This window comes from Lathamus discolor, chromosome 7 (genome assembly GCF_037157495.1).
Source record: "Lathamus discolor isolate bLatDis1 chromosome 7, bLatDis1.hap1, whole genome shotgun sequence".
In the NCBI taxonomy this organism is placed as follows: Eukaryota; Metazoa; Chordata; class Aves; order Psittaciformes; family Psittacidae; genus Lathamus; species Lathamus discolor.
In genome coordinates, this window is record NC_088890.1 from 7,379,773 (window position 1) to 7,404,120 (window position 24,348).

The following is a 24,348-nucleotide window of genomic DNA, read 5'->3' on the forward strand; positions in this document are numbered from 1 at the left end:
AACTGACTCAGTCTGCATGTCTGTATCATTAATCTATAATAATATGTAATTACAGAAAGAAATTACAAGACAGAAAACCGGTTCATATCTTGTATCCTCTTTTCTTTTAGGTTTACAAGTTGTCCTGAACTCCATTATAAAAGCCATGGTTCCCCTTCTCCATATTGCCCTTTTGGTATTGTTTGTAATCATAATCTATGCTATTATAGGATTGGAACTTTTTATTGGAAAAATGCACAAATCTTGTTTTCTTATTGATTCAGGTAAGTCATGAAATTGTTGACTAAATAAGGGATTAAGTCCGGTTTTCAACTCTGTGGAGTTTCAGTTTGAAATAGAATAGGGGCCAAAGCACTAAAACTGTTCTAACTCCAATTTTCACTGTAGTTTATAATTACAGAAAGAGTGCATGAAATTTAAGAAACAAAACCAAAAATGCTTCAAGCCACTTAAAGAACATGTTTTGAATAGGTTTTAGTTTCTAAAGTGTGTAACTGAAATGTCTCTAGTGAAAGTAGTAAGAGTGACTGTCTATAAGGGACAACTCAGTAGTTGTTTGTTAGCTGTTTTTTTCCCTAATCTCTGACTACTGAAAAGCTAGCTAGTCATATTCCAGGGTAGATACTTACTTTCCTGAGCCCACAACTGGGCAGTGTTTCTCCTTCAAGATTGTGGCAGTTTGATAAGAAGTGCAGTTCTGAAATGAGTAGAGAAAAACAGTGCTCCTCCATCCAGGTGAAATGATGAAGTGAAAGTGTTTGTTATGGAAGAATTTTGAAGGAGTGAAACATCGTGAGGGAGAGATTTGGTGGCTAAGGGTACGTTTCTGTCAGGTAAATAATGAAGTAAACTATGCATAGGAATCAATCCAGACCTGTTTTCCCTGGTGGTCCATATGTTAGAACGAAGTGAAAAAACAGTAATGAAGAGGGGAATAAAAAAAAGGGCATGAGGAGATTCTGAAAAAATTTTGCAGTATTATTACATGTTTTTTTCCACTGCTTAATTACTTGAGCTCTTTTATCCTTTCAATTTTGATTAACCTATTTTAAGGTGGCAAGGCCCAGATGTGGGAGTAAAAACTCTGAAGCTCCCGTGGGTTGCCTTTCTCAGGGTATCTCCGGTTGATATCTGGATTTACCTTCCAACAGGGTTGAGATTTCTTCATGAGAAGAGTTCACTCACAAAAATTTGAGAACTGAAAAATCTCTTTGTTTTTGTTCAATTTTCAGATATACTAGTTGAAGAAGATCCAGCACCTTGTGCATTCTCAGGGAATGGACGTCAGTGTGTCATGAATGGCACTGAATGTAAGGGTGGATGGGTTGGACCAAATGGAGGCATAACCAACTTCGATAATTTTGCATTTGCAATGTTGACTGTGTTCCAGTGTATAACCATGGAAGGATGGACTGATGTGTTATACTGGGTGAGTTTAGTAATCACTGAGCTGTGTTTACTTTTAAATAAGCTTCAGTGTTCAAGTTTGGTTTGCAATACCATCAGCAGGAAATCTTGGTGAGTTTTGCAGACGAGCTCAGCTGCACACTTTTTCCAGTTGCAGTGTCTTACTGGACTCCTCAGGCTAAAAAGACATTTTAGAAACAAATTTATTCGTTGCTTATTTGATTTTCTTCCTATTCTATTTGGTTAAATGTAATATTACGTTTATGTCCTTTGGACTAGTTTTTTTAGCTTTTTATGCAAGCCTACAGTTTTAAGTATGTCTTTTCTGATTAAGCTTAAGAGCTCTTTTTGCAGTATTTCTGCAGAATATTTCACGATGTTAACATAAATTAGAACAAAGCAAGCTCTCAACTGTCATGGCTTGCCGTGGGGACTACAAACCATTCGTTAACCACTCAGAAAAAAATCACAAGGGCTGTGAGCCTGATACTGTCCCTGTAGAAGCAGCGAAATATATTCAAAAACCTAACGCTGTAAGTCCCCACCTTTAAATGCCACTCTAGCATCAGGTGTGGAATCTCCACAATCTTACAAGCAGGCAGCTGGACACAAACTGGGAAACTGAAGATATATTTAGTGCTGATTTTACAAATGAGAATGGAGGAAAAAGAACACACACATCTTAAAAGGTAAAAGGTCACCTAAATATGCAGATTGGCGTTTCTCTGCCTAACCCCATTCCAAGCTAAGAACATCAGATTTTTTTGTGAATCATTAAGCACTTTAATATCTGATGTGTTTTGTCCAAGGTCATTCAAGAAGTCTGTGACAGAACCAACCTACGATAGATCCTGAAAATTAATGAGAATGTTCTGTACTACTTGGTACTTAATAAGTCTTTGCAGCATCTAGGACCTGATAACAAATATAATTTCCAATAGGTAAAATGTTAGAAAACTTGAAAGAAGTGATTACTAGTAAGGATTGCTATTAGCAAGCTGTTAAAATTGGATGAGCTATCTCAAGATGTATCTTAGTGCAACTGTATTCTAGGTTTTGTTGCTCACAGCAACTCACATTTTGAATTTCTGTAAGTTTTTCTGGCCAAGTGGGACTATTTAGTAATAACACACCTGTTGTGGAGTGTTAGATGTGATTAAGGATGCATAGTATTACCTAGTGAATGGCCACTTAATTTTATGTTGTCATTTGTTGCAAAACAAGGTGAAATATGCTGTTGCTAAAAACTATAGCACCAGAGTGTAGTCTCAGATAAAATTTGTGATATTAAAATATAGAACATGGAGATGTTTTTACGAAAATGCCCCTGTGAAAAATAATGGAGATGGTAAACTTTTAGAATTGAAAGACAAAAAATTTGGCAAAATATGAATCTCTGCTTCCACTGTCTGTTATCAGAGATACAGAACTTGCTATAAACATGCAGGACTTGAATACTGAAGAGTCTAACCATAATGCATAGCTACATATAGGCTATTGTATTCTTTTTCATAGTGTAAGTTTATCAATTTTTTGTGTTTTGCTCTACAACTCTTCCTAATTTTCTCAAAGAGACAGAGATAATGTAGAAGTAGTATGTGCTTTATATGTCTTGTGCTTGTGATGATAAGTTATTTTTCTCTTTCCTGAGAGAAAGGGAAAGTTTACCATGATTCTCTAGGAAAAAATACATGTTTAACATCTTTCAAGACAAAAGGATGCCCATATCTCAGTACCTGATAATTCCTCCATCACCAGTTAAAAAAAGATAATTAAAAACCTTAGGGAGTTACTGTATTTAAAATGATTCTTACAAAAGATGCAGAAACAACTGAAGCTGACTGGCTCTGTATTATTTTATTTTTTATTATTTTTTCCCCAAAGAATTGAGTGAATTGGTCTGATGCATCTGAAGACTTTGTAGAGTCTCCACTGACAGCACAAAACCCAAAACAATTAAAATAGAATGCTGAATATTGTCATGATCAGACAAAATGAAGGCATAAGAAAATGAAAAACTAAAAAAATTCAAAACTGCTTAAAAGTTACTTCTCTGTAATGAATTCTTGAAGTAGAAGATATTTTCAGGCATATAGATGTCAGTTTTCATTTTATAACAAATGATACTTGGATGATTAGGCAGAGAAGCAAATATTAATTGACCTAGTGAACTGGCTCTGGAATCTCTCTTAAATGATATTTATATAATTAAATTATACAGCTGGATTATTTCTAGCTGTAGACCAATGAATTATCCATTGCCCAGCTGAAACTACTTGCTGATGACAAGAATTTGTGTTTTAATTTTGCTCCTGGATTAAGCTGAGTTAGATCTGGCTATTGCTAGCTAAAAATTGCAAAATACTTTGTTTTAGTTGCAAATTGTGATAACGTTGAGGGTGTACCAGATTGAAATAAAGATGTCCAAAGAATTTAAGCAAACCATTTTAGCTAGAGGTGCATGGGTGTCATGGCTTGCTTTTTATTTCGAAATCTGTTGATAAACAGAGTGAATGGATTTTGTACAAAACATAGATAAAACCAAACCCACAATGTATTAGATACTGCACAAAATTCAGATTTCCATTTGGTTAGCTATATAGGTTTATTTTGCTAGCAAGTGGATTTGAGTGGGCAAAATGTGTGCAGTATTTTGCATTATGTTACATGGCATTGTGTTAGCAAGAACAATGGCTGAAAATGACAGCTTCCACTAACACTCGCTAGCACAGAGCATTATCACCTAGTTAATTACAGTAAACTAGCTTAAAAATTCTCCAAGAATCAATAATGATTTTTCTTGTAGGCATATCTATTGTAGATTGAGGGCTTGAAAATGCTACTGCTAAGCACCTTCAGACCCTGGGGACTCATGTGGAACTACTGCTGCTCACCAGTTTGCATCTGAATTCCGTATACCCTATCAGTTTTTAGCGTGTCTTCATCTGGCTCTTTTACTCTCTCTACCTTACATGTAACTCGCTGGATAACATTTATTACATGTTTCTTCCACAAACACTACAACTCCTTAGTGCCAAATGCTAGACTTAGCTGTAGATGTTAAGGGGTAGTGTCCTTATTTTTACTAACAAGTGCAGAATAAGTGTTCCCAATTAGTGTAATACATTTGTGGCTGCACATCTGTACATCTTCTCCATTTAGATCAGGACTGTGTTCCCAGTCACAGCTCTATTTACTCTCTAGCCCTAACCAAAGGCTTATGCTATTAGTTTTGGATCCCAGTACAGTCCTTGTTATTGCCAAAGTGGCAGCTTCTGCGTGCCCATGTTTTTAATGCTGTAGCTCACGTTCTAAAGCTGAGAGCGTAGTATTCTTTGCCTCTTTTTCAATTTATGCTAGCAAGCACTCAGGAATTACAAAATCTGAGTATGCATTTGCATATCTGGCTTTAGATTTTTCCCCACGTCTTTCAAACATCTAGATTTGCAGTCTATTAATGGCAAACACGTATCTTGTAAATTGCTTTTTATTTTTAGCTTTTTCACTTGATATGTAGGAACACACATAATGAGCAGTGGTACTTGCCAGTAAAACCCCCAATTTTCCCATGAGTACCAAAATTATCACATTTAATTCCTCTTGTTTTCACCATAGTGAATTTATCTTGAGTTACTACACTTGAATAATCTATGCTGACACTACTGTAACTTGAATGAGAGATAGGCAAGGCTTCTGTAAAAGAAGCTATGTGATGGATTGCCAACACAGTTGATTCAATGATGGAGCAACTGTATTAGTGGCCACCTAATTTTGCTAAGTCAATTTTATGGACAGACACTGTGTTATTAGCTGAAATATCAACAACTCCTCGGTTCTTTGATGCCTGGCTAACACTATTCAGATTGATCTGGAGATTTTTGAGGTTGAAGCACTCAAGCTGAAATTGCTGTACGGTGATGTCTTACATGTTCTTGCCTAGTAATACACCTACTGATACCTTAACATGATATTCTCTCAAGGATTGATGTTTAAAACATACAGTTCATTAATTGAAATGCCTAGGCAATCTAAAATGTGTCTAAGGAAAGGGGTGTGAGGCTTTTTAATATACTCTATTAATACATGAGCTTCTTAAAACTATACTACTGTTTTATAGTAATGCACGTTTTTGTCAAAGAAATCATTCATTATTCCTCTGCCTTTATAACAAAAAGCGTACACTTGGAAATCTGTTTCTTGTTTTGAAAGTTAAGCTTTATGTGCCCCAATATACCCTTTGAAGCATCTTAAAACATGTGAAGAAAACCAATCATTTAAGTAGCACAGTCTGTTTAGGATGAACTGCCTATTTGCATGTGTCTAGTATCTACACAGCCATTGCATTAATGTTACTGGAAGTAACATATCAAGATAGAAAAGACTCTATTATCCTTTAAATAGGCTTCAAAAATTGAATGCAAGAGCTGTGGCTTCTTTACTAGCTTTCCAATTGTACAAGACAACTTTCCTTACTGTGCAAAAGCTAAAAGGTAGAAAATAACTATGTTTGTTTTCTATCTGGATAAGAACTGAAAAAATATTCAAATTCCCATATAAACCTATGTGTAGAGAAGAAAATAATTACAGTAATAAAACAAAGCAGTCTGATTATTCAGAATGTTGATCAGGTGATTAAGAACTTCAACAATCTTCTGCTTGTGTCACTTTTTAGAATGCTTCTAGTTCGAGAATCTTGAAGGACAGCCTACTCAGAAGCAATATGAGGGAATATAATGTACTTGAAACCAGATGATGTGCAGCTAAAGATTTTTTCCTAAATGCAAGCACATATTTTGCAAATATATCTCACAACAACATCACTTGGTTCAGACACAAAATGCATTTGTCCATGAACAAAAAGTTGCAAAGTATGTTTGAAGTATTGTCCAAACTGTCACCAGAGTGCTGAGCAAGAATCTCTTAAAAATATCTTGTAAAAAATGAGTGATAGTCAAATAAGTATTAATACTCTAGAACTTTGAAATGTATGAGCTAATAAGCCAATTTGAAACAACTACACTAGGTGATTGAAGTCATATTTGTTCCATTTCAGCTGTAGAAATAGAAGGTATGTTACTGCATCCAAAGCATACTTTTCAGCAATGAATTTCAGCTTACAGGTCTGAGAGAAGTCAAAGAATGCTTGACTGCTTTTTCCCGTTGTAAATCAGTTGCAGATACTCAGCAAAGGATGTTAAAATTGTGAGCAAGGATGCTAGAGAGATCTTAGAAAATATTTATTTTTTGCCTTTGTTATGTGCTAAGGATAGCTTAATGCTGTTCTCTTAGCATCTCAACTCCACTCACAGGTCATTTAAGGGAGACTCTTCAGTGAAACAAGTCAGCTTATCCCCAAAGGCATTGATGTGCTGAATGCACAGTGCTCTCAGCCTTTAATTACATAGCCAGAAATTTAACACATGATATCCAGCTGGAGAGAGAAGGATAGACATTTTGGATGACAGTATTAATATACCGCATAAATCACACTAAAAACCAAGGACTGCAGGCAGGAATTTTGAATTTGTGTGTTAATTACTAGAATCCAATTTTATGTTAAAATCTAGCTTAGCCCCGTGCCTTATAGGTAATGATTCAGACTAATTACTTTTTTATATTCTCTAGACATAAAAAGCTCTGAATCAGTTTTAGATTGCAAAAAGACTTAGATTGCCAATACGTTAGAAATCTCAGAGAGAAAAGGGAGTGATCAAGTTCAGACATGCAAACAGAGCTGCCAAACCAAAGAATATATGTATTACAAGTTTGAATTAACATTGAAAGACATGATCATATAATATAGTTATTTTCAAATTAACATCTTAACACAAAGACTCCCACCTCAGGAGGATTTTAAACTACCGCACAGGGCAGTATCTTCCCCATGAAGTGAACTTGATTTACTCTGACGAGTTATCTAGTATCTCAGTCTTAGCTGACTGCTGACCTGTACTGCAGTCAAAACATGGAACTAATTTCCTGCATAGATCATTGCAGTTACTCAAGAGAACCTACTATTTCTCCTCAGAAGTGTTAAATAAAACGGACAGAAACTGGATTAGAAGTAGGCTAAATTTTAGGTAGTGCTAATAACTCCTCTAGTTGAATAGTGATTTTCATCCAAGAACTTTGCCACAGGAAGCAAACTTCCTTTTAAAAGCATCTGACTTCCCAGACTGTTTCAGGATAACTGTTTGGTAGACAAATTCAGATTCACCTTGAGTACTGGGGTTTTGTTCATTGTTGCTACATAAACTAAAGTAACAATTTTATGTCATCAGTCTGAATAGTACATGTCCTTATGCTTGCATTTCTCTGCATCTAGCATATGGGAAATATTAAATACATCCAATTATTGTATAATGTTTATGGTATGTATATATATATATGACTTAGCAGATATTGAAAGAAAAGGGGTATTTAGTACATATTACCAAAGTGGATATTATAACTCTGCTCATTTTAATGCATTGTAGGTAAATATTTGGAAATAAACACAGTTCATCACATTAGTGAATTCCTTTCAGTAGTGTTTTTAGCTCTTAGATTTAACAAACCTGATCAGGACATAGTCCTAAATAAGTTTATTATGTGAAATTAGTTTGGCAATAATATAAATAGGTAGAAGCACTAAAAATTTTTTCATCCTAAATGAACATGCTGCAACCCTGCTGCAACGTGCTGAACGTGATAAAGGAATCAAACACTTCTATTTTGTTACACCTGGAATATAGTTTTTGTTAAACCTGGTAGAGTCCTCCCATGATCCACTAGAAAACCTTTCCTGGGTACTGTTGTGTAGAGGCAGTACTCTTCATTTTGTTATGGTAGTGTTCATCTGCTGTGGGTTAGATAGCCACTCTGAAAAAGAGAAGAATTTTTGGCAGTCATATTTGACATCTATGCTTTCATTGGAACAATTATTTGACCCCTTCCCCCCCAGTTAATGACAGTAAGCTGATTAATTAAATGCCACCAACAACAATTAGCTGAAATAACATTAGATGCAAAATTAAATATCTGAATAAAAAAGAAAAATGACCTGCAGTTAAACTTCTAATTGATATTGGGGGGGGGGGGGGGGAATTGAAAGCCATCAGCTTTTGAAGAGTAAATGCTTTGAGTATCTAAATTATATACTTCATTAGCAAACAATGGATAAAAATAACAGAAGGAAGAAATTGTGGCTTATTCTGATAGATCAAAATAAATTAATTAAACTGAAACAGCATCCTCTTTGATTTAATTTGGTTTAATTTGAGAGGGTCACTTATGTGTCCTATATGCTGCTTTATAGCACAGTTTACATACAGAAGGTGGAAGCCAAATTTAGAGGTGATAAAGTAATTATGAGGCTCTCTAGTTACTGTAACAATTTTTCACTTCTCCAAGGGATATATTTCTGTTTATGCTACTTTAATGCCATGGAATGCTGATTTTCCAGTTGTTGCTGTACAACAAAGATGAGCTTGGCCAGCCAGGAGACTGTCAGGAAAACCTGCACTTTAATTCCAGAACCCAGATAACACAGAATATAAAATTACATACTTCTTCAAACCAATCTGGAGTTTCCTATGCTTCCAGCACAGCCTGTTTTAAGTCAGCTTTGACTTAACTACACTTCAGCTAGGAATATCCTAGGACACAACCTTTGGAGCTAGAAGGCATTGAAAAGCTGTATGGTCTGCTCTGAAATGAGTAGAATAAATAGTAGAATAAATAATAGTAAATAGAATAAATCTGAGGTTTTGTGAACCTATGTTGTATGCTTTGAAGAATGCAGGGTTAGTAACATTTCACAAAATACTGATTTCTGAAGGATTTTTACTCCTGTCAAGAGACTGAACATGTTAGTTTTAATAATTTTAAAGATTATTAGGTAGGTTATAGGTAACAATAAATAAACCCACCAGTTATGTGTCGATTAGAATGTTATAGAAGGGGGGAAGTAAAATTGAAACCTAAGGAAACTAAGAAGCTTAAGAAATTAAGCAAGTTTGAAACATTGTGGAAAATAACTCAAAATAGATTCTACAGAGTATCTGCAGTAGTACAAATACAGAATTAGAGGTGTCACTGCATTGCTTTATCAATATCCCCAGTCAGAGCTTAGGTTAATACAAAGAGCTTGCAACAGTGTTTGGTAAAATAGTACCAAGTGTACAGAAAAGTAAGACCTTGATCTGCATGTGCAATTGCATGTGGGGATTTATTCACAATTACCAGAGATAGAGATGAGACATTTTAACGATTGCTAATTGGTTTTTTAGATGGGAGTTTGCCATCTGCTGCTGTTTAATACTAATGGTTATGTCTGCTGTAAATTTGACTCTGTTTCACTTCGGAGTCTTGGTCTCGGATCATCATTGATCTACATTGCAATGATAGCTGACTCCAACTACAGTGCAGCTAGTGAGATAATTTACTCCAAATGCCAGATGAAGCACTTTTTCACTTACCAAGTTTGTCCCATAGGCTCAAGATAATTCTTTGAGGCTTTGCAGGCACAAACTCACAAACATATACATGTCAATATAAAGAACCAAATACACAATGAGAACTATTTATTCTCCACCAGTTTAACTTGGATTAGAGTAACTTGTCTCCAGATCTGACAGCATCAACAAATGGCCCCCTATTACAAGGACTTCTGCACCGTTAGTTGCTCTCTCACTTATTGAAAGGGATAGGAAGAGCTTCTGTATTCAATTCGAAGTTATTTTTAAAGCTGCTCAAACATACAAATCTAATTTAACATCTGAATTAAAGGAGTGAAAATGCCAGAGCATATCCAAAAGTGGTATCTCGGGAGAATAAGTGTTTTCAAACACTTAACTGAATAGTACACATCTACCATTATGGTGTAACAGAATTAAGTGAATGAGGAGTCCTTTGTCCCTCATATCATCTATCTCATATGTCCTCTGGTTGATGTGATGGACAAACTAGTTAGAACTGAAATCCAAACAGTAAGACTAGATCTCAAAAAAAGCATGAAGAGAGGCAAGAAGGGTGGTACTTGAGGGCATCTTTGCAATAGGTGTTATGGGTGCTAAAAGCTTAATGAACTCAAAAAGAGATGGGACAAATCCATTGAGAACCATAAAATATGACACCTTCTCTGGGATAGTACATCCCTGAGACACAGAGGATGCGTGTCTTGAAAGATATTTCACTGAGGATTTGGGACGTGGTATCTCCTATATTTCCTGGTGTTACTTGAGCATAATTCAGGGGCTTTTATTGTTTATGTTCTAGTTGCAACTTCCAGTGCTTCTGGAATTTAATGTCTTTGTTAAATCCTTATTCTGCACTTTGGGTAAGAAGTCAGCCTTAATCCTTTCAACTGAGAACAGCTCATTTCTGAGGATGGAGACTTTCCTGTGCCCGTGTATTAACCAATCTCTGCCTCAAGTTTCAATCAGAAAGCAAATTGACTCTTTTAATCTGTCTTTGATTGAAAATTAAAGAAAATGCCACGTGACATGCATGAAACGAGCAGTGAAGCCTTCCAAAAAGAAGGGACATCTTTTTATGTTTTCAACTCTGGTATTAATGCAATCAGAAATATTACTTCATTAAAAGAAATTACAGTGCATTACTTGAATAGAGTTGAATTGTCTCTAGAAGTAAATAGTAAAATTCTTGAGTGGGTGCAGTTTCAGGCTGTTGCTTTTAGGAATTCAATCTTAAATTGGTGCCAAGGTGTTCTACTAGATGAAGGGTTCCCGAATTTGGAATGCGTTTGGGTGCATTCAACATCCACCCAAACCAAGGCATTTCTTCTAGCACTGGTTAGCTGCAGTTCCTAATTTTTGCATCACAGGGCATTATTCCTGGATACATTTGGACTAAAAAATCTGGGTTAAAATCAAACTGCATGATTAAGAAGGAATCTTCCTATATAGTTATGCACTATAAAGTGGATCAAGGAAATCCAAATCACAGTTGCCAGTGCTAATATAGAGCCTTTATGGCAGGTCATGGAAATTTCAGCTTTGCTCCTGAGTTACTAAATTAGCACAATGCCTGGCTTCATGTGTATGTTCTCTCTAGGCAAAAAGAATGCATCAAGTTGGATTGTAGTGATTTACAGAGCTCTTTTTTTCCCAAAGTAAAATTGTAAATATTAATTTTTCAGGTTTTTCAAAGACATTTATAGCAGGAAAATGTCGGCATCAACACTGGAGGAATTTATGCCTTCACTCTGAACTCTGAACAACTCTGAACAACTGTTTACTAATGGATATAGTTCAGTTAGATGTAAAATGCATTCATATGTGTTTGAAATTTGCTCTGAGGAGATATTGTTAGAAAAACACTTTGCCTGTACCATATGAATAATTTCTGTGAAGCAAAATCAGTAATAAAATAATTATGTATATGCATTTTAAAAAAAGGTCAATTTTATCCCTAAACCTAAGGCCAGATGCCCACAGTTGAAAATGTGCAAAGGGCAGTGTACACTGGGACAAAGCTAAAATGTAGTCTGGGCAGTAGGGTATTTTATTAAATACATGAGTCTTTGTTTTTAAGAATTCTGAAATGTTGGGGACTTGCTCTGAAGGAATGGGCATAGGATGATAAAAAACAGAACTCTACAGTGTAGGCACTGTCCTTAGTGTAGGCACCTGCCATGCTAAGTATTGCTAGAAGTATTGCATAGGAGACTTCAAGTAGGTTACTGTGATGGCACTGTTATGAAAGGCTTTGTTTTCCATATGAATATGCTGTTGCAGAATGGGACTATGGAAATTAGGGATGTTTTAAAATTGAAGGTAATAATCCCAGCCTTTCTGAATGACTATAACCCTTCTCCATTTTAATTTCTCCAAAATTATTTTTATTGAAATTAAAAGGAAAAAATGCAGATCAAGCATATATATTTGAGATTTCTTTGTTCTTAGCAAATCTCAAAAAATTTAAGTTACTTTTCAGTATCTCAGTTCAATTACTAAAGCATTTTAGAGGTGATACATAGATTATTTTAAAGGATGTATGAAGTTGTGTAAAATAGTCTTCTTTGGTTACTTGAGAAGTTTTATCAACTAGTATAAAGTGGCATTATTACAGATCACCATTGAAGAGTTGTGCCCATGGGCCTTACCCTGCAAAGACTTAATGCTTGTTCTTATAGCTAACCGTCCGTAGGGCTACCTTGCAGTGCATTTTTAAAAGCAGAAAAAATAAGACCTACGGTTTGCAAAACATTTTTTCTCATGCTTAATATGTGTGTTATAACAGAGATGTTAAGGACAGGAGTCAAACTTGACTATCAATACAGCACAAAGCCTAATCCAAAATTTCAGGTATAACAAACAGCAGCATTCACAGAAGAGGAAAAAAGTTAGTCCAAGGATTGCTCTAAAACTCCATATTTTCCATTTTTATCTGCTGAATTTTCATGGCTAAAAAGCATCTTACGAAAATTATCATACAAACTTGTCAGTATAAACAAAAAAGGGAGAAGAATTCCTCTCCCACAGAAACATTTCCAAGAAGGTTCAAGTTGGAATTATTTTTGCAACTTAACAAAATGTCTTTTAGCACCTGAATGCTACACACAGAACTAATTTCCTTGTGTTTTTCTGAATAGGCCTTTCTAGATTTCCATAAACATGTTTAAGTCCGTTGTCTGATGGGTATAACTCACTAAGAACAGGCAGTGGAAAAGGTCTTCATAGAAAAGCTTATGCGTTTATGAAGAGTGTATTAACACTCAGTTACTTCAACCTTACTTAAAAAACGCATCCAAACAGTAACAACTTTTTAAACTCAATTTAACCTTGTTGTTTGTATTTTTTTTGTTCAGAAGTTTCTGGAGTATTTCCATGTTTCCACTTTGTTTATAAAATTTTATTTCAGTTTTTCATTTTCCTAAAATTGTGTTTGTTTTTTTTTTTTTTACAAATTCATTCTCATTTGTTTCTTTTTGAATTAAATTAAAATGTCTGAATGCATCCAACTGTAGTGATTTCAGGGAAATAAAAATTAAAATTCCACGTTACAGAAAAAAGAAGACTGCTTGTACTATTGAGATGCATATTACTGTTTCTTTTCTCAAAGGATCATTCATAAAGCTAGGATATGTAGAACTAAAAATCATTTTTCAATATATTTTTTAAGTATAATTTTAATTAGTGAGATCTGAAATTTAATTCATGTTCCAGGTGTTCAAGAACAGAACAGTTGAGGTGCATTTGTTTTTGATAATTTTGATCTGAATGCTAGGTTCATTCAGTATTTTGTTTTAGAGTATGTATTAGAAATGCCAAGTGAATGTGGCCAGTGCCTTCTGTCTTGTGTTGTTCTTCTCCGAATACTTCAGGAATGCATAGAATGCTATCTTACCTGAATGATGACATTCTCTTTTTCTCTAACTCTTCGTTGCTATTACTATAGTGATCTATTCTATAAGATCATCTTATTTCTTGCAGATGAATGATGCTATGGGATTTGAATTGCCATGGGTGTATTTTGTCAGTCTCGTCATCTTTGGGTCATTTTTCGTACTAAATCTTGTTCTTGGTGTATTGAGCGGGTAAGCATACACCTTTTTCATCATGAAGGCAGAGTCCTGAATTCAGTTGCCATGAACACACAGGTTATCTTATGCAGGTGAGACTTCAGTTACGATGACATCTTTTAATAAGCCTCTATTTCTTCCTCCTCTGATTAGAACAGAAACGATTTTCTGTAGCTATCATATAAATAAAATACAAATACCAAAACTGGAGCTTAGACATACCAGTATATATTCATGTCCATACTTGTGGCATAATTATAATAATCCTTCTGACATTATTTAAATGTTATTTTAATTAATCTTCTAAGGCATCACATCTACAGATAATTTGGGTAAGTAAAGCAATTAAACAAATATTCATTATTTTATTTTTGAGACCTGAGTAAGCATTAAACTTTGCTTTGAAACCTACGTGATCTGGCAGCTGCAAAAAGGACTCTGCTGTTTAATGAATGACTGAATCATAACCTATTTCCTTACATTTTACAGGTAAATGATGCAATAGGATGTGAATGGCCATGGATCTATTTTGTTAGTCTTATCATCCTTGGCTCATTTTTCGTACTTAACCTGGTTCTTGGTGTACTTAGTGGGTAAGCAGTTGAGTTAACATTGTGTATGCTACTGCTACTTGTAAGATGGCCTCTGCATTTACTCAAGCTTCTCAGTGATGGCTTTTTTGCATGCACTTAAGATTCTTATGTCATTCTACCAGTGTTTGCTCTTTTGACTGAACTGTGTGATTCTAGTGCCTGTATCTGTCTGACGTCATGTTCACCATGCTTGCAAAAAATATTCATTAAATGAGGCAGTAATCTCCTTATTCGGTAATATTCCACCAGGGAGAAATATTTTTTAGCATCCCAAGAGGTGACACACCTGTGCAAACATTCTCCCATATAGTTACAGACAAGTTCATTTTTCTGAAAGCCCAACTTTTGCTTTTGTTCAAATATCCATAAAGTAATTGGTTTTGATGTTTACCAGTCACATTGCGTAATATTTTTAGTGGGTGTTTCAACATCTGTCTTATAGAAAGAATATGATGAGGTTACCTTGACACAGTATTTAGTGCTTACTGAATTGCTGAGCTGTGTACTGCTGTGACATGCTGCACCAGCAAGCTGATATATTTATCAATAATCAAGTATCAATTATATATTTGTCAGTGGGAGGTTGTCATAGCTTTTTGTTGGTTTATGTATGCCGCAGAACAGGTGTCAGTGGTAGCTGTATCATGTGGTTTAAACTTTAGTTGATGGTAACAGTTGCAAAGTTTTCTTCTTACAAAGAAGGTAACCTTACCCTGACAGGTTACAACTCCACTGCTTTTGCCATATCCTGGTTTCTAACAAACTTGAAAGTGGGGAATTTCAGTTTATGGGAAAGATATTTTCTGATAAATGAAAGAACCTGCTACCATTTGAATACCTAAAAAAAAAAAATAAATTGCTATAATTGTAATTATTAGCTTTTAGTTATGTACCATTGTTCCAGTAACCTTAGGCGAGTTTTGCCATCTTTGTTAGCCAACAGAGATATCCCTTGCGTAGAAAGAGGCCTGACACTGTAGGTACTGGTGTCATCAGACTGCTGGTTGTGTGTGCAGCCCTATTCATGGCTTTGCCACAGTACATAAGATTTGAGAGGAATACTAATGCATTATTAATAATTATGTTACAAGAGTGTTCTTATCTGATGAGTGGTTTTACACTTTTTAAAAATCATAAGTCATTTATCTGTGATAGATTACTGTTACACACAGCAAACTAGGGAAAACATGCTTCTACCTTACCATCAGATTTGCTTTACAAAGCAGATGTTTAAAAGCATAGAGGTAGTGCTAAAAACACATTGCTGATTTCTAAATTTCATTTCTTCCTTGCAAGACCTACCCTGTGAAGTCTGATTTATGCAGTTGTATCAGCTCTGTCTGATCCAGGGACAAATGTGTAAACTGTTGCAAAACTAGTGCCTAGCTTTGATGTCACAGCCACAATGAATGAACAAAAGAGGGAGAAGGATAGATAAGTGAGGGTAGTTGCAGTGGAATTCAGCTCTTCTTTTGATGCTATTACCTAACATTGCTGTGTGACTAGACTTCCCATGGAAGTCATTAGAGGATTAGGTTTTCACAGTTCCTTTCCCTGGCCCTTAAGAAGGTCGCAAGTAGCAATTAGTTTTTTTCCTGTTGCGTGAAGGTTTTCTGGAGTAACAGTTAACTTAGATATTCCCCTTTTGTTTTTAAAAATAAGTTGTAGGGAAAGTAATGCCAAATTTGGTGTTTTGTTGCACATGTTCACTTTTTCTACTAAAGCCTTGGAAATTTAGAGAGACCCTCACAGCTAAGCTTTACGTTTGACTTAGTACATTTAAAATACTTTATGAGGTTTGCAACAGTATCGTATGTATGATATTTGTTGGAATATGGAGTTGTTTAGTTCCTGCTACAAAACAAGAGGTGCCCCCCTTGTCAGCAGTCAAGAAATCACGACTAATTTCTAGGCATTGCTTAATGTGTAGAGGTCTGATGCTATTCAGAACCCTTGCTGGCTTGTCTTTGATTTCCACCAAATAGAAGTGACAGTGCTGAGTCTGATGTGATCTCTCCTTAAATTCCTAAAGTCATTAATTCCTAAAGTTATTTTCTGCCATAGTGCCGTCTAACTGTAGTGCCACTTGAGCTTTCAGGGTGCTTGATGAATTGTTTGAATCCATGTTTGCCCTAAATTCACAGAAGAGCCTTCCTAACACTCCAGTTTTTTGATTTCTATGCTGAAGAAAGTTATACCAGTGAACTGAGATATGTGATATATAAATATCACGAATGATTTACATTGAAAGTGGGAAGAGAAAGGCAAAGAGAGTGTGCCTAAAATATACCTATCATACCAAACTAATCTTTGGTATATAAGTGAAGAAAATGTCCTGGCATACTTGTTCAAAACTCTGACAAAGGGCCAGTGTGGATTACTGTTACACTGATTGATTTTCATCATTAAATGCCATTTGTATATAAATAATGAACATTTACCGCATACTTTATATTTAGACCTACATGTCTAAATTTCATGGGTAAAAATCATGTACTAGTAAAACCCTGTGAATGCGTTTGTATTCCTTAGTAGACAGCTAATATTTTTCATTCTGAGCAGGCATTGAGTATGTAACATGCATTCTTTGGTTTTTATTAAGAGTTACGAGCTTTTACATTTTATGCTCTTCAAGCCATAGCATGAAACTTGGTTTATGATAAATCTATGAGAAAAAAGTTAAATTTTACTAAACCAATTGAACTTCAAGAATGCAAAAATTATGCCAACTGACTTGAAAAGCATGGCTTTGCATACAGATTTTGAAGGGGAACCTGAATGCCTAATACACCTTTTCTGTATGAAAGTGTTACTTCCTGTAATATCAACTTATGCCATGTACATTTAAATCTGTCTGCTGTTTTGATCTGTTTGTGGTTTTAAAATAGTCATTCTCTTTGCACTCCTTTGTTACTCTGTGACCATCTGCCCCTTTGTACTTCTGTAATGCCTCTTGTGCACTGCATGTTTGATGTATTTAGTTACTGTACAAATGAAAGAGAATGATGATTTTGGAGATGTTTTGTTTTACATCTAGCCATTTCTGAAGGTGAGTATTTCCTGGTGATCCGTGTCAGTTTTGCCTGATGAAGGTGACATTCTTAAAAATATAGTTCATGTTTTCAATAGGAGATGTATAAAGTAATAGAAATAATATGTGTATGGAATCTGCACGTGGGAGATATTTTGATTTCTGCATGGGAGCTGACTGTGGAGATTTATTTCTAAATATTCCCCTGAATAGCAAGGATGGAGAGAATTCATAGGCTTGAGGTAATTAAACTTTTTATAAATACTTTTTTACCTGTACCAGACACTAGCATTATTCACATTATTCTCAAAGGGAACTCTCAGTTGAAAAACTATTGCAGTTTGCAGGAGCCTACAAGAAAAGGCATTCTGGAAAAAGACTCCAGGTCAAGTTTTAGAAATGGTTCCAGATTCAGCTCAGGCCCTAGTAACATCTAAGAAATTATGGAGCCAGCTTTAAAAAAAGACCGCAGAAATGGTTCCAGCCCCAGCAGTGACCTATACAAATTGTCAGCCACAGAGATGCTCTCCAGCAATTGGCTCCAGCATCAGCACTAGAAAGGGACTGTGAGACAAACACCTCTATATCAGCTCTAGTAAAGGCCTCTCCATGGAGCTTCAGAAAGGGCCATGGGGAAGGACTCCAAAACATGCTCTAAATCCATCTCCAAGAAATGGCTGGGCAATTGAACCTAAATTCAGCTCTGGAAAATAACTCAAGAAATGGCCCAAGTCCCACTTTGGGAATGGGTGCTAAAATCGGCTTAAGATCCATTTCCGGGAATTGCATTAGAGATGGCTTTAGAGGCAACTATAGATGTGGCTCTAAAAAAGGGCTCTAGTGATGACTCTTAGTCTAGCTTCAGCAGAGTGCTCTGAAGAAGGCTTTAGCTCTGGCCTAGGAACAAATTTGGCAAACAGCTCCTCCCTAAACATATTAGAAAGAAGGCTCTGGATCCAGCTCTGGAAATGTGTCTGGAAGTGTGGTTCAAAACATCTGCTGGTTGGTAATTTCTTTCAGCATAGTGAATTTCCTAGGAATCTAGCTGGATACCTAGAATTGTCAGCTGATCTTACACAGTAAGACAGTGTTTTCTGATTCTTTCAGTATTTAGAAATATAGAGCAAAATAGTTGCAGATACGGAAAGCTGCCGTAGATGTATTCAGATATTTTTGTGATGTCATTATCTTGATCTGGTTTGCAATTTACTCATTCATATTACAAATTTAAGCTGTATGTGGCTCTGAATAATTGTTTTAGTTCCGTAAATGGCAGGGAGATCATGACATGGTCACACTCTATTTTGATGGCTGTGTCTTTGAGCCAGCAGCAGGGAGTGGGTTAAGTCTGTTAGAGATCACAGAGCTACTTTTTTTCCTTAGTAAAAATTCCTTTGATATGGTACAAGGATTAGGCAGTGCATCTCTGAGGCAGTTTCACACTTGATGGAATGGCACAGAAGTTGCACTGAGGAGCTGCCCAGCAGTTCTAGCCCTGTGGAAGGTGGTGGCCAGCTTCAGGAGCCTGCTTTAACCTGTAGCTTTGGCTACACACAGTTTGAGTTAACAGCATAAACTGCTCTTGTGTTCTCCAAAGTCATGAAATACTAGGCACGGAAATTGGGATCTGGGGATAGGCCTCCTCCAGATATTTCAGAGTAAAAGACGAGAGGGTATCATGACTACTGGTGCAAGGAACAGTGAGCTGAAACCAGAAATTTAAGTTAGAGATTGTAAAGTTAAGTTTATTAGAAAGTTAACAAATAAAACTAAACCTTAGGAAAGGGAATTCGGACATACTCATCCTTTTAAAGAGCCTTTAAAAGTGTATTGAAAATTGAAAATATGCCAATAATTCAGCATGTATTAAACTGTTTTCTACAAACAGAGAAAATAATAAATTACACAACTTCATAACTTACTTATCAAGAGGCATGGCTTTTAATGATGTATGATAATCTGTTCCTGAAGATAGTCCTTATCATTAGGGGATGGTTTCTGCTGACGGCATTTTCTGCTCAAGGCATTAGTATTTCTTTGGGTAGCCATGGGAACAAATAAGACCTTTCAAACACACTTTAATAAATCTCTGTAAGTTGAATTTATTGCCTTGCTTAAAGGACACCAAAGCATAAGCTTTGACATGTCCTTATATACATCCTCCTACATGGAAGTCTTGCAGGTTATTAAGAGAATGTAATTTTTTTTCATTTCCTTTTTCCCCACAGTATTATTTGCAATATATGTACATAATTCTAAAAGCAAAGGGTATATGTACTTATCCATGCTAGTCTCACGGCAGTATCTGTCAGTTAATGTCATATAAAATATGTTGGCATGGATAAGCTATACACCTAAGAACTGTTTTCTGCAGTATATATGGAAAAAAACATCGAAAAAGACTTTTGAATAATGAGGCACCAAATAGAAACCGGCAGTGAACTGTCATCCATAGTCTTTCAGCAAAAGGGAAATGAACTGGTTTTGACAGTGTTCCTTTCCACAGCAGAGGGAAGGCTTAGTAAAAAAAATAAAAAAAGTTAGGGATTAAAATATAACTCCCTCCTGTAAACAGAATATACATTTAAAATGAGGAGAAAGACTTGAGCTCTAAGTCTCAGCAGGTTATGAGCTAAAGGAGGCTCTTTTGGTTGCTGCATGGCTGGTAAAAACAGAACTCAAACATAAATAGATGCAAACCAAGGAAATACTATCTTTGATCAATCACATACACTAATAGTAAATAATCAGCAGATACTGCTGTCTACAGCAGTAACTCTTATCAACCGCTTCAGACAGAGACCACTAAAGTCAATGGGAGTAGTACAGTACTCTTGAATAAGAGCTTGAAAGGAACTGATTTTATTTCAGTTGTTTGAACTTATCACACAAAGGCTTCTTAGGGACTAGTCCTGTGAGATGGTTGCTGATGAGCTCCTGTCAGGTAACTAATGACATCAGTTTCAAAAAAAGACAAAAATTAGTTGATCACATGTCACACTGGTAGGGTGCACACCATGATGGGTGGCGTGAACACACTCTGGGGTATGGTCCTATGCTCAATACTGCCAGTTCTTCCTCCAAAAAACCTAGTGTGTCCTGAGCCAAACAGGTCTCTGCTCAGGACAGAAGGAGCACATGTTAATATGCAGATGTAATAACAGACTGAAAAATCAGATCTCAGTTTTTGTTGCTCTATCAGATTGATCCTTATCTTGCTGTTCCCACAGATGATCCTGTTGCATTCATGTGCACCCTGGCACAATAATGCTCTAGAGGCCCTCTGCTACACAGAGGTTGTGCTGGAGCCTTTCAATATACATTTTGGAAGTTGCTAGTGAACTATATGGAAGTAAATGTGTAGGTAATATCTTTTTGCATTCCCTCATCGAGAACCCAACGCTTTTTGCTCAAGGAAAATTTCTGCTAGGACTTTTTTGCGCTGCAAAAATTATTCTACAGTGTTCAGCCTATGAGTTTTTATTATTTCTAAAAGAAGAGGTAACACCGAGGTATACAAATCTTCAGTTATTAAAAGATACAATGTTACTTAATCTTTTTTGTCTCTCTACATCTGTTACACATTACACCCAGCTGTGAGCTGTTGCCCATGCTTATCTGTATGGTTTAATCAGTTTGAGTTCTCTGATTCTGCTAATTTATTGGTTGGTATGGTTACTGGAGTGCGAAACCCCTTCTGTGAGTCTGGTGGCCAGCACTGTACTTCTGTGAGTACATTTTTGTTATTATGTGACTGTTCCCTGTGAATAAATGTCAGTCTAGGATGTCTGGGTGACAGTTCTACATATAGCACTAGCATAACACTTTCCACGTACCAGACCCTATGTGCGGTAAGTTGCACACTGCAGTAGATGAATTCTCTCTTACTGTTTTTGCAGTGACACAAAAAGGTGGTAATACGGCCAATGAAGAATTTGTGTCCTGGTTTATATTTAGATGTCTAAGGCAACTGTTTATTTCCTATCATCAGTGCCTAATGATGCACAGAGGACACAGGAAGTCATGTGTGCTGCCCCCTTATGAAGTGTCCAGCTTTTGGCATGGAAGAACTTTGAGCTGATGAAAGGCCAATATAGGTGTCTACTTGGTTGTTATGTCCATGAATTGTAGAGAGAAGAGAGACTATACCAGTTAAATTTAAGAAAACTTGGATTTTTGGTTAATATGACTCTTCCTCAAGTCAAGGTGTGAGAACCAGAGAGCTGTAACTAGGTCCCAGTAGCACTCTCTGTTGCCAGCTCCATCCTGTTGCATCGAGCCATTCGCAGCTGATGCATGCCAGCAGGAGTTATTTCACTCTCTTGGAGAAAAAAGGCCTGGCATGAAAACGATTGCCTCAGTCTATCGAAGCAAGAGCTCAAAACCTGCATTTTATATGCTTCTGCCTCAACAACCATTGATGATGATGGTCTTGTGCCTAAACAGAGAACTGAGACGATCTTTTTTCAAGGAGACAAGGAATTTTTGGGCAATAGACCGAAAACTTGCATATTATATAGTAACTTAGTTATCGCTAAGCATAAGTTAGATTATGTAGGTAAATCTCTTTATAATGCTTTATTTTGCAAGTGATGTCTCCTTTCTGCTGCAGGTGTAATTGACTGTGTTATTTACACTGTGGCTGCAATTTGAAGCTTTACTTAGTTTACAGGATATTGTCATATACTGTGATTTTTATTCATACTTTACTAGATCCAAATTAGTCTGGCTAGGGCTGGGTCATCTGATTTTTTTGCATTTGCAATGAAATAAAAACGTGAATTGTCTCCATCTAAGTAGCAATAGACTTTTGAAGAAAAGATATTTTTGAATGCAGACAGGTAATTAATTATACAAGGTGTTGTTACACAAGTTGTGCAGGTCTCCTTTATAATATTCCTCAGAAGCAGAGATTTGCAAAAAGCTCTTTCTAGCCCTGCTAGCCTGAAGTCTGGATTTTGAAGCATATTATTCTTTAAAATATGAGACAGTACTAAGCTTGCTTTTTCTAGTTATTGAAATTAGGACAAAATATATTCAGTGAGTCCTATGCTTTATGAAAACAAATAATTGTTATTTTCAAACTGACATTTTAAGGGAATATGCCTGATTTTCATTTCACAAATGCTGGTGTCAAATCAGAGTAGCTCCTCAGGATTTGTCAGTTTGCAGCTTGGGTGGAGATTGGCTTAAATCGCATTTAGGGAAGAGACCCTTGCAAATGCTAGCATAGTCACAACAGCCCTTTGAATACAATTTTTGTCATTTTAGTTAATGAGCTAGTCCCCCCTTCCCCAATGCGTGCTTTCAAATGCCAGATCCAGGTCATTTTATCAAGCCAGAAAGAAATACATATTTTGAAGTTTGCTCTTAGCACAGATATTTGTGTGATCAAACATTTACAGAGCTTATGTCCTCTTACCACAATTAATGTGCCACTTCCTAAGCCTATCAACTTCATAGGCTCCTGGGCTGAGTTCTGGGTTGATGACAGTTAGGGAGGCCAGTTCAGGCCATTAGTCTAACCATGTCATACCTTTACATAGCCAGCAGCTTTTTCTTTCTGCCCTGCACCAAGCCATAGACATGAAATGCTGCACAAGCAGCTTTCTTGTTCCTCCTTCCAGGTTATGAGCACGTGTCTATTTATCTTTTGTCTAAATATTCAAATATCTTGTTGTCTAAATGTCTTTGGCAGAAGCTTTAAAGAGGCAGTGTCTCTCCCTCAGCTCACCCCCATCACCTTTTTAAAAAACCTTCTTGTTTCTTGTGGGAAAATTAATAATAAAAAAAACCCCCACACTTTTGTTCTGCTAACAAGAAACTTGTTAGGTTCCAGTTCCTCTTAATTCCACTTCCTTAGTCATGGTATTTCATCAAAAGGAGCACGTACTTCTGTATGTCTGAGGACTGTCACTTCATTGTGACTGTGATAGAAAAAAATACTAGAGAGTCAGATTCCTTTTCCACCTAAAGAAAATGCAGCCTTCTCAGGTTCTTACAGTCAGGTTTTACAAAGAAAGGTAAAGATTTTAAATACAATGGATCTTTCCCTACAGATAAATTACAGCAGCATTTAACAAAACCATGTCTGACTTGCAAGCTGGATTGAAGGTCATAGTTCTGTGTATATAAAAATCTGTGTTCAGTTCTTTGTGTGCAGCCATTTTAAGGTGATCAAAGTTAAAAGGTCATGGGTGAAGTGCTGTGGAAAGTATCAGTCTTGCCAGCTGTTGCATTTTTAAATAACCTTTCACTTCACTTCATGTAACAGCAGCTTTCATTTTACTTCAGCCCCACACATCACTTATCCTTCACACTAATGAAAAACACCCAAAGGAGTTAACTGAACAAACCACAAATACTTAGTAAAAGCCAGCAAAGCTTGTTACATCTGATTTCCCACTATGCCGTGATAGCTCTCTTTTCAGAGATGCTGCCTATGGAATAAGAGTCACAAGTATGTTGCCTCAGTCATATGTGAAGGACAGTCTCTTCTCTCCATGGGAAGCTTAAACCCAGTATTGCATAAACCAAACAAATTTTGCAGGCTTGTAACATCTGTTTCATGAGCGTTTTTGTGACAGTATGGCCTTTTGGAGGACCTCGTCCTTGGATGCTAGGTGAAGGGTAGCAAATGCAAAACAAGCACTGGCATTCTTCAGATCATTGCAGTGCCATCAGATGAAACAGGGTTATCTCCATGTGTCAAACTGAGTTTTTGCCTCTTAGCTTTTGCAACAGAAATCTTTTTAGCTTCTGCAACATAACATTCAAAATAAACCAACTAA

The 24,348-nt window shown here is 36.2% G+C and overlaps 1 protein-coding gene across 1 annotated transcript in view; it reads left to right on the forward strand.

The window, feature by feature from the left end:
• Positions 1–24,348, forward strand: part of CACNA1D (calcium voltage-gated channel subunit alpha1 D) — a 185,845-nt gene that overhangs the window by 70,721 nt on the left and 90,776 nt on the right. Inside the window, exons 6-8 of the mRNA XM_065687166.1 lie at positions 111–263; positions 1,233–1,429; positions 14,423–14,526. Coding sequence (XP_065543238.1) covers positions 111–263; positions 1,233–1,429; positions 14,423–14,526 — 454 coding nt within the window. The remainder of the gene's footprint in view (positions 1–110; positions 264–1,232; positions 1,430–14,422; positions 14,527–24,348) is intronic.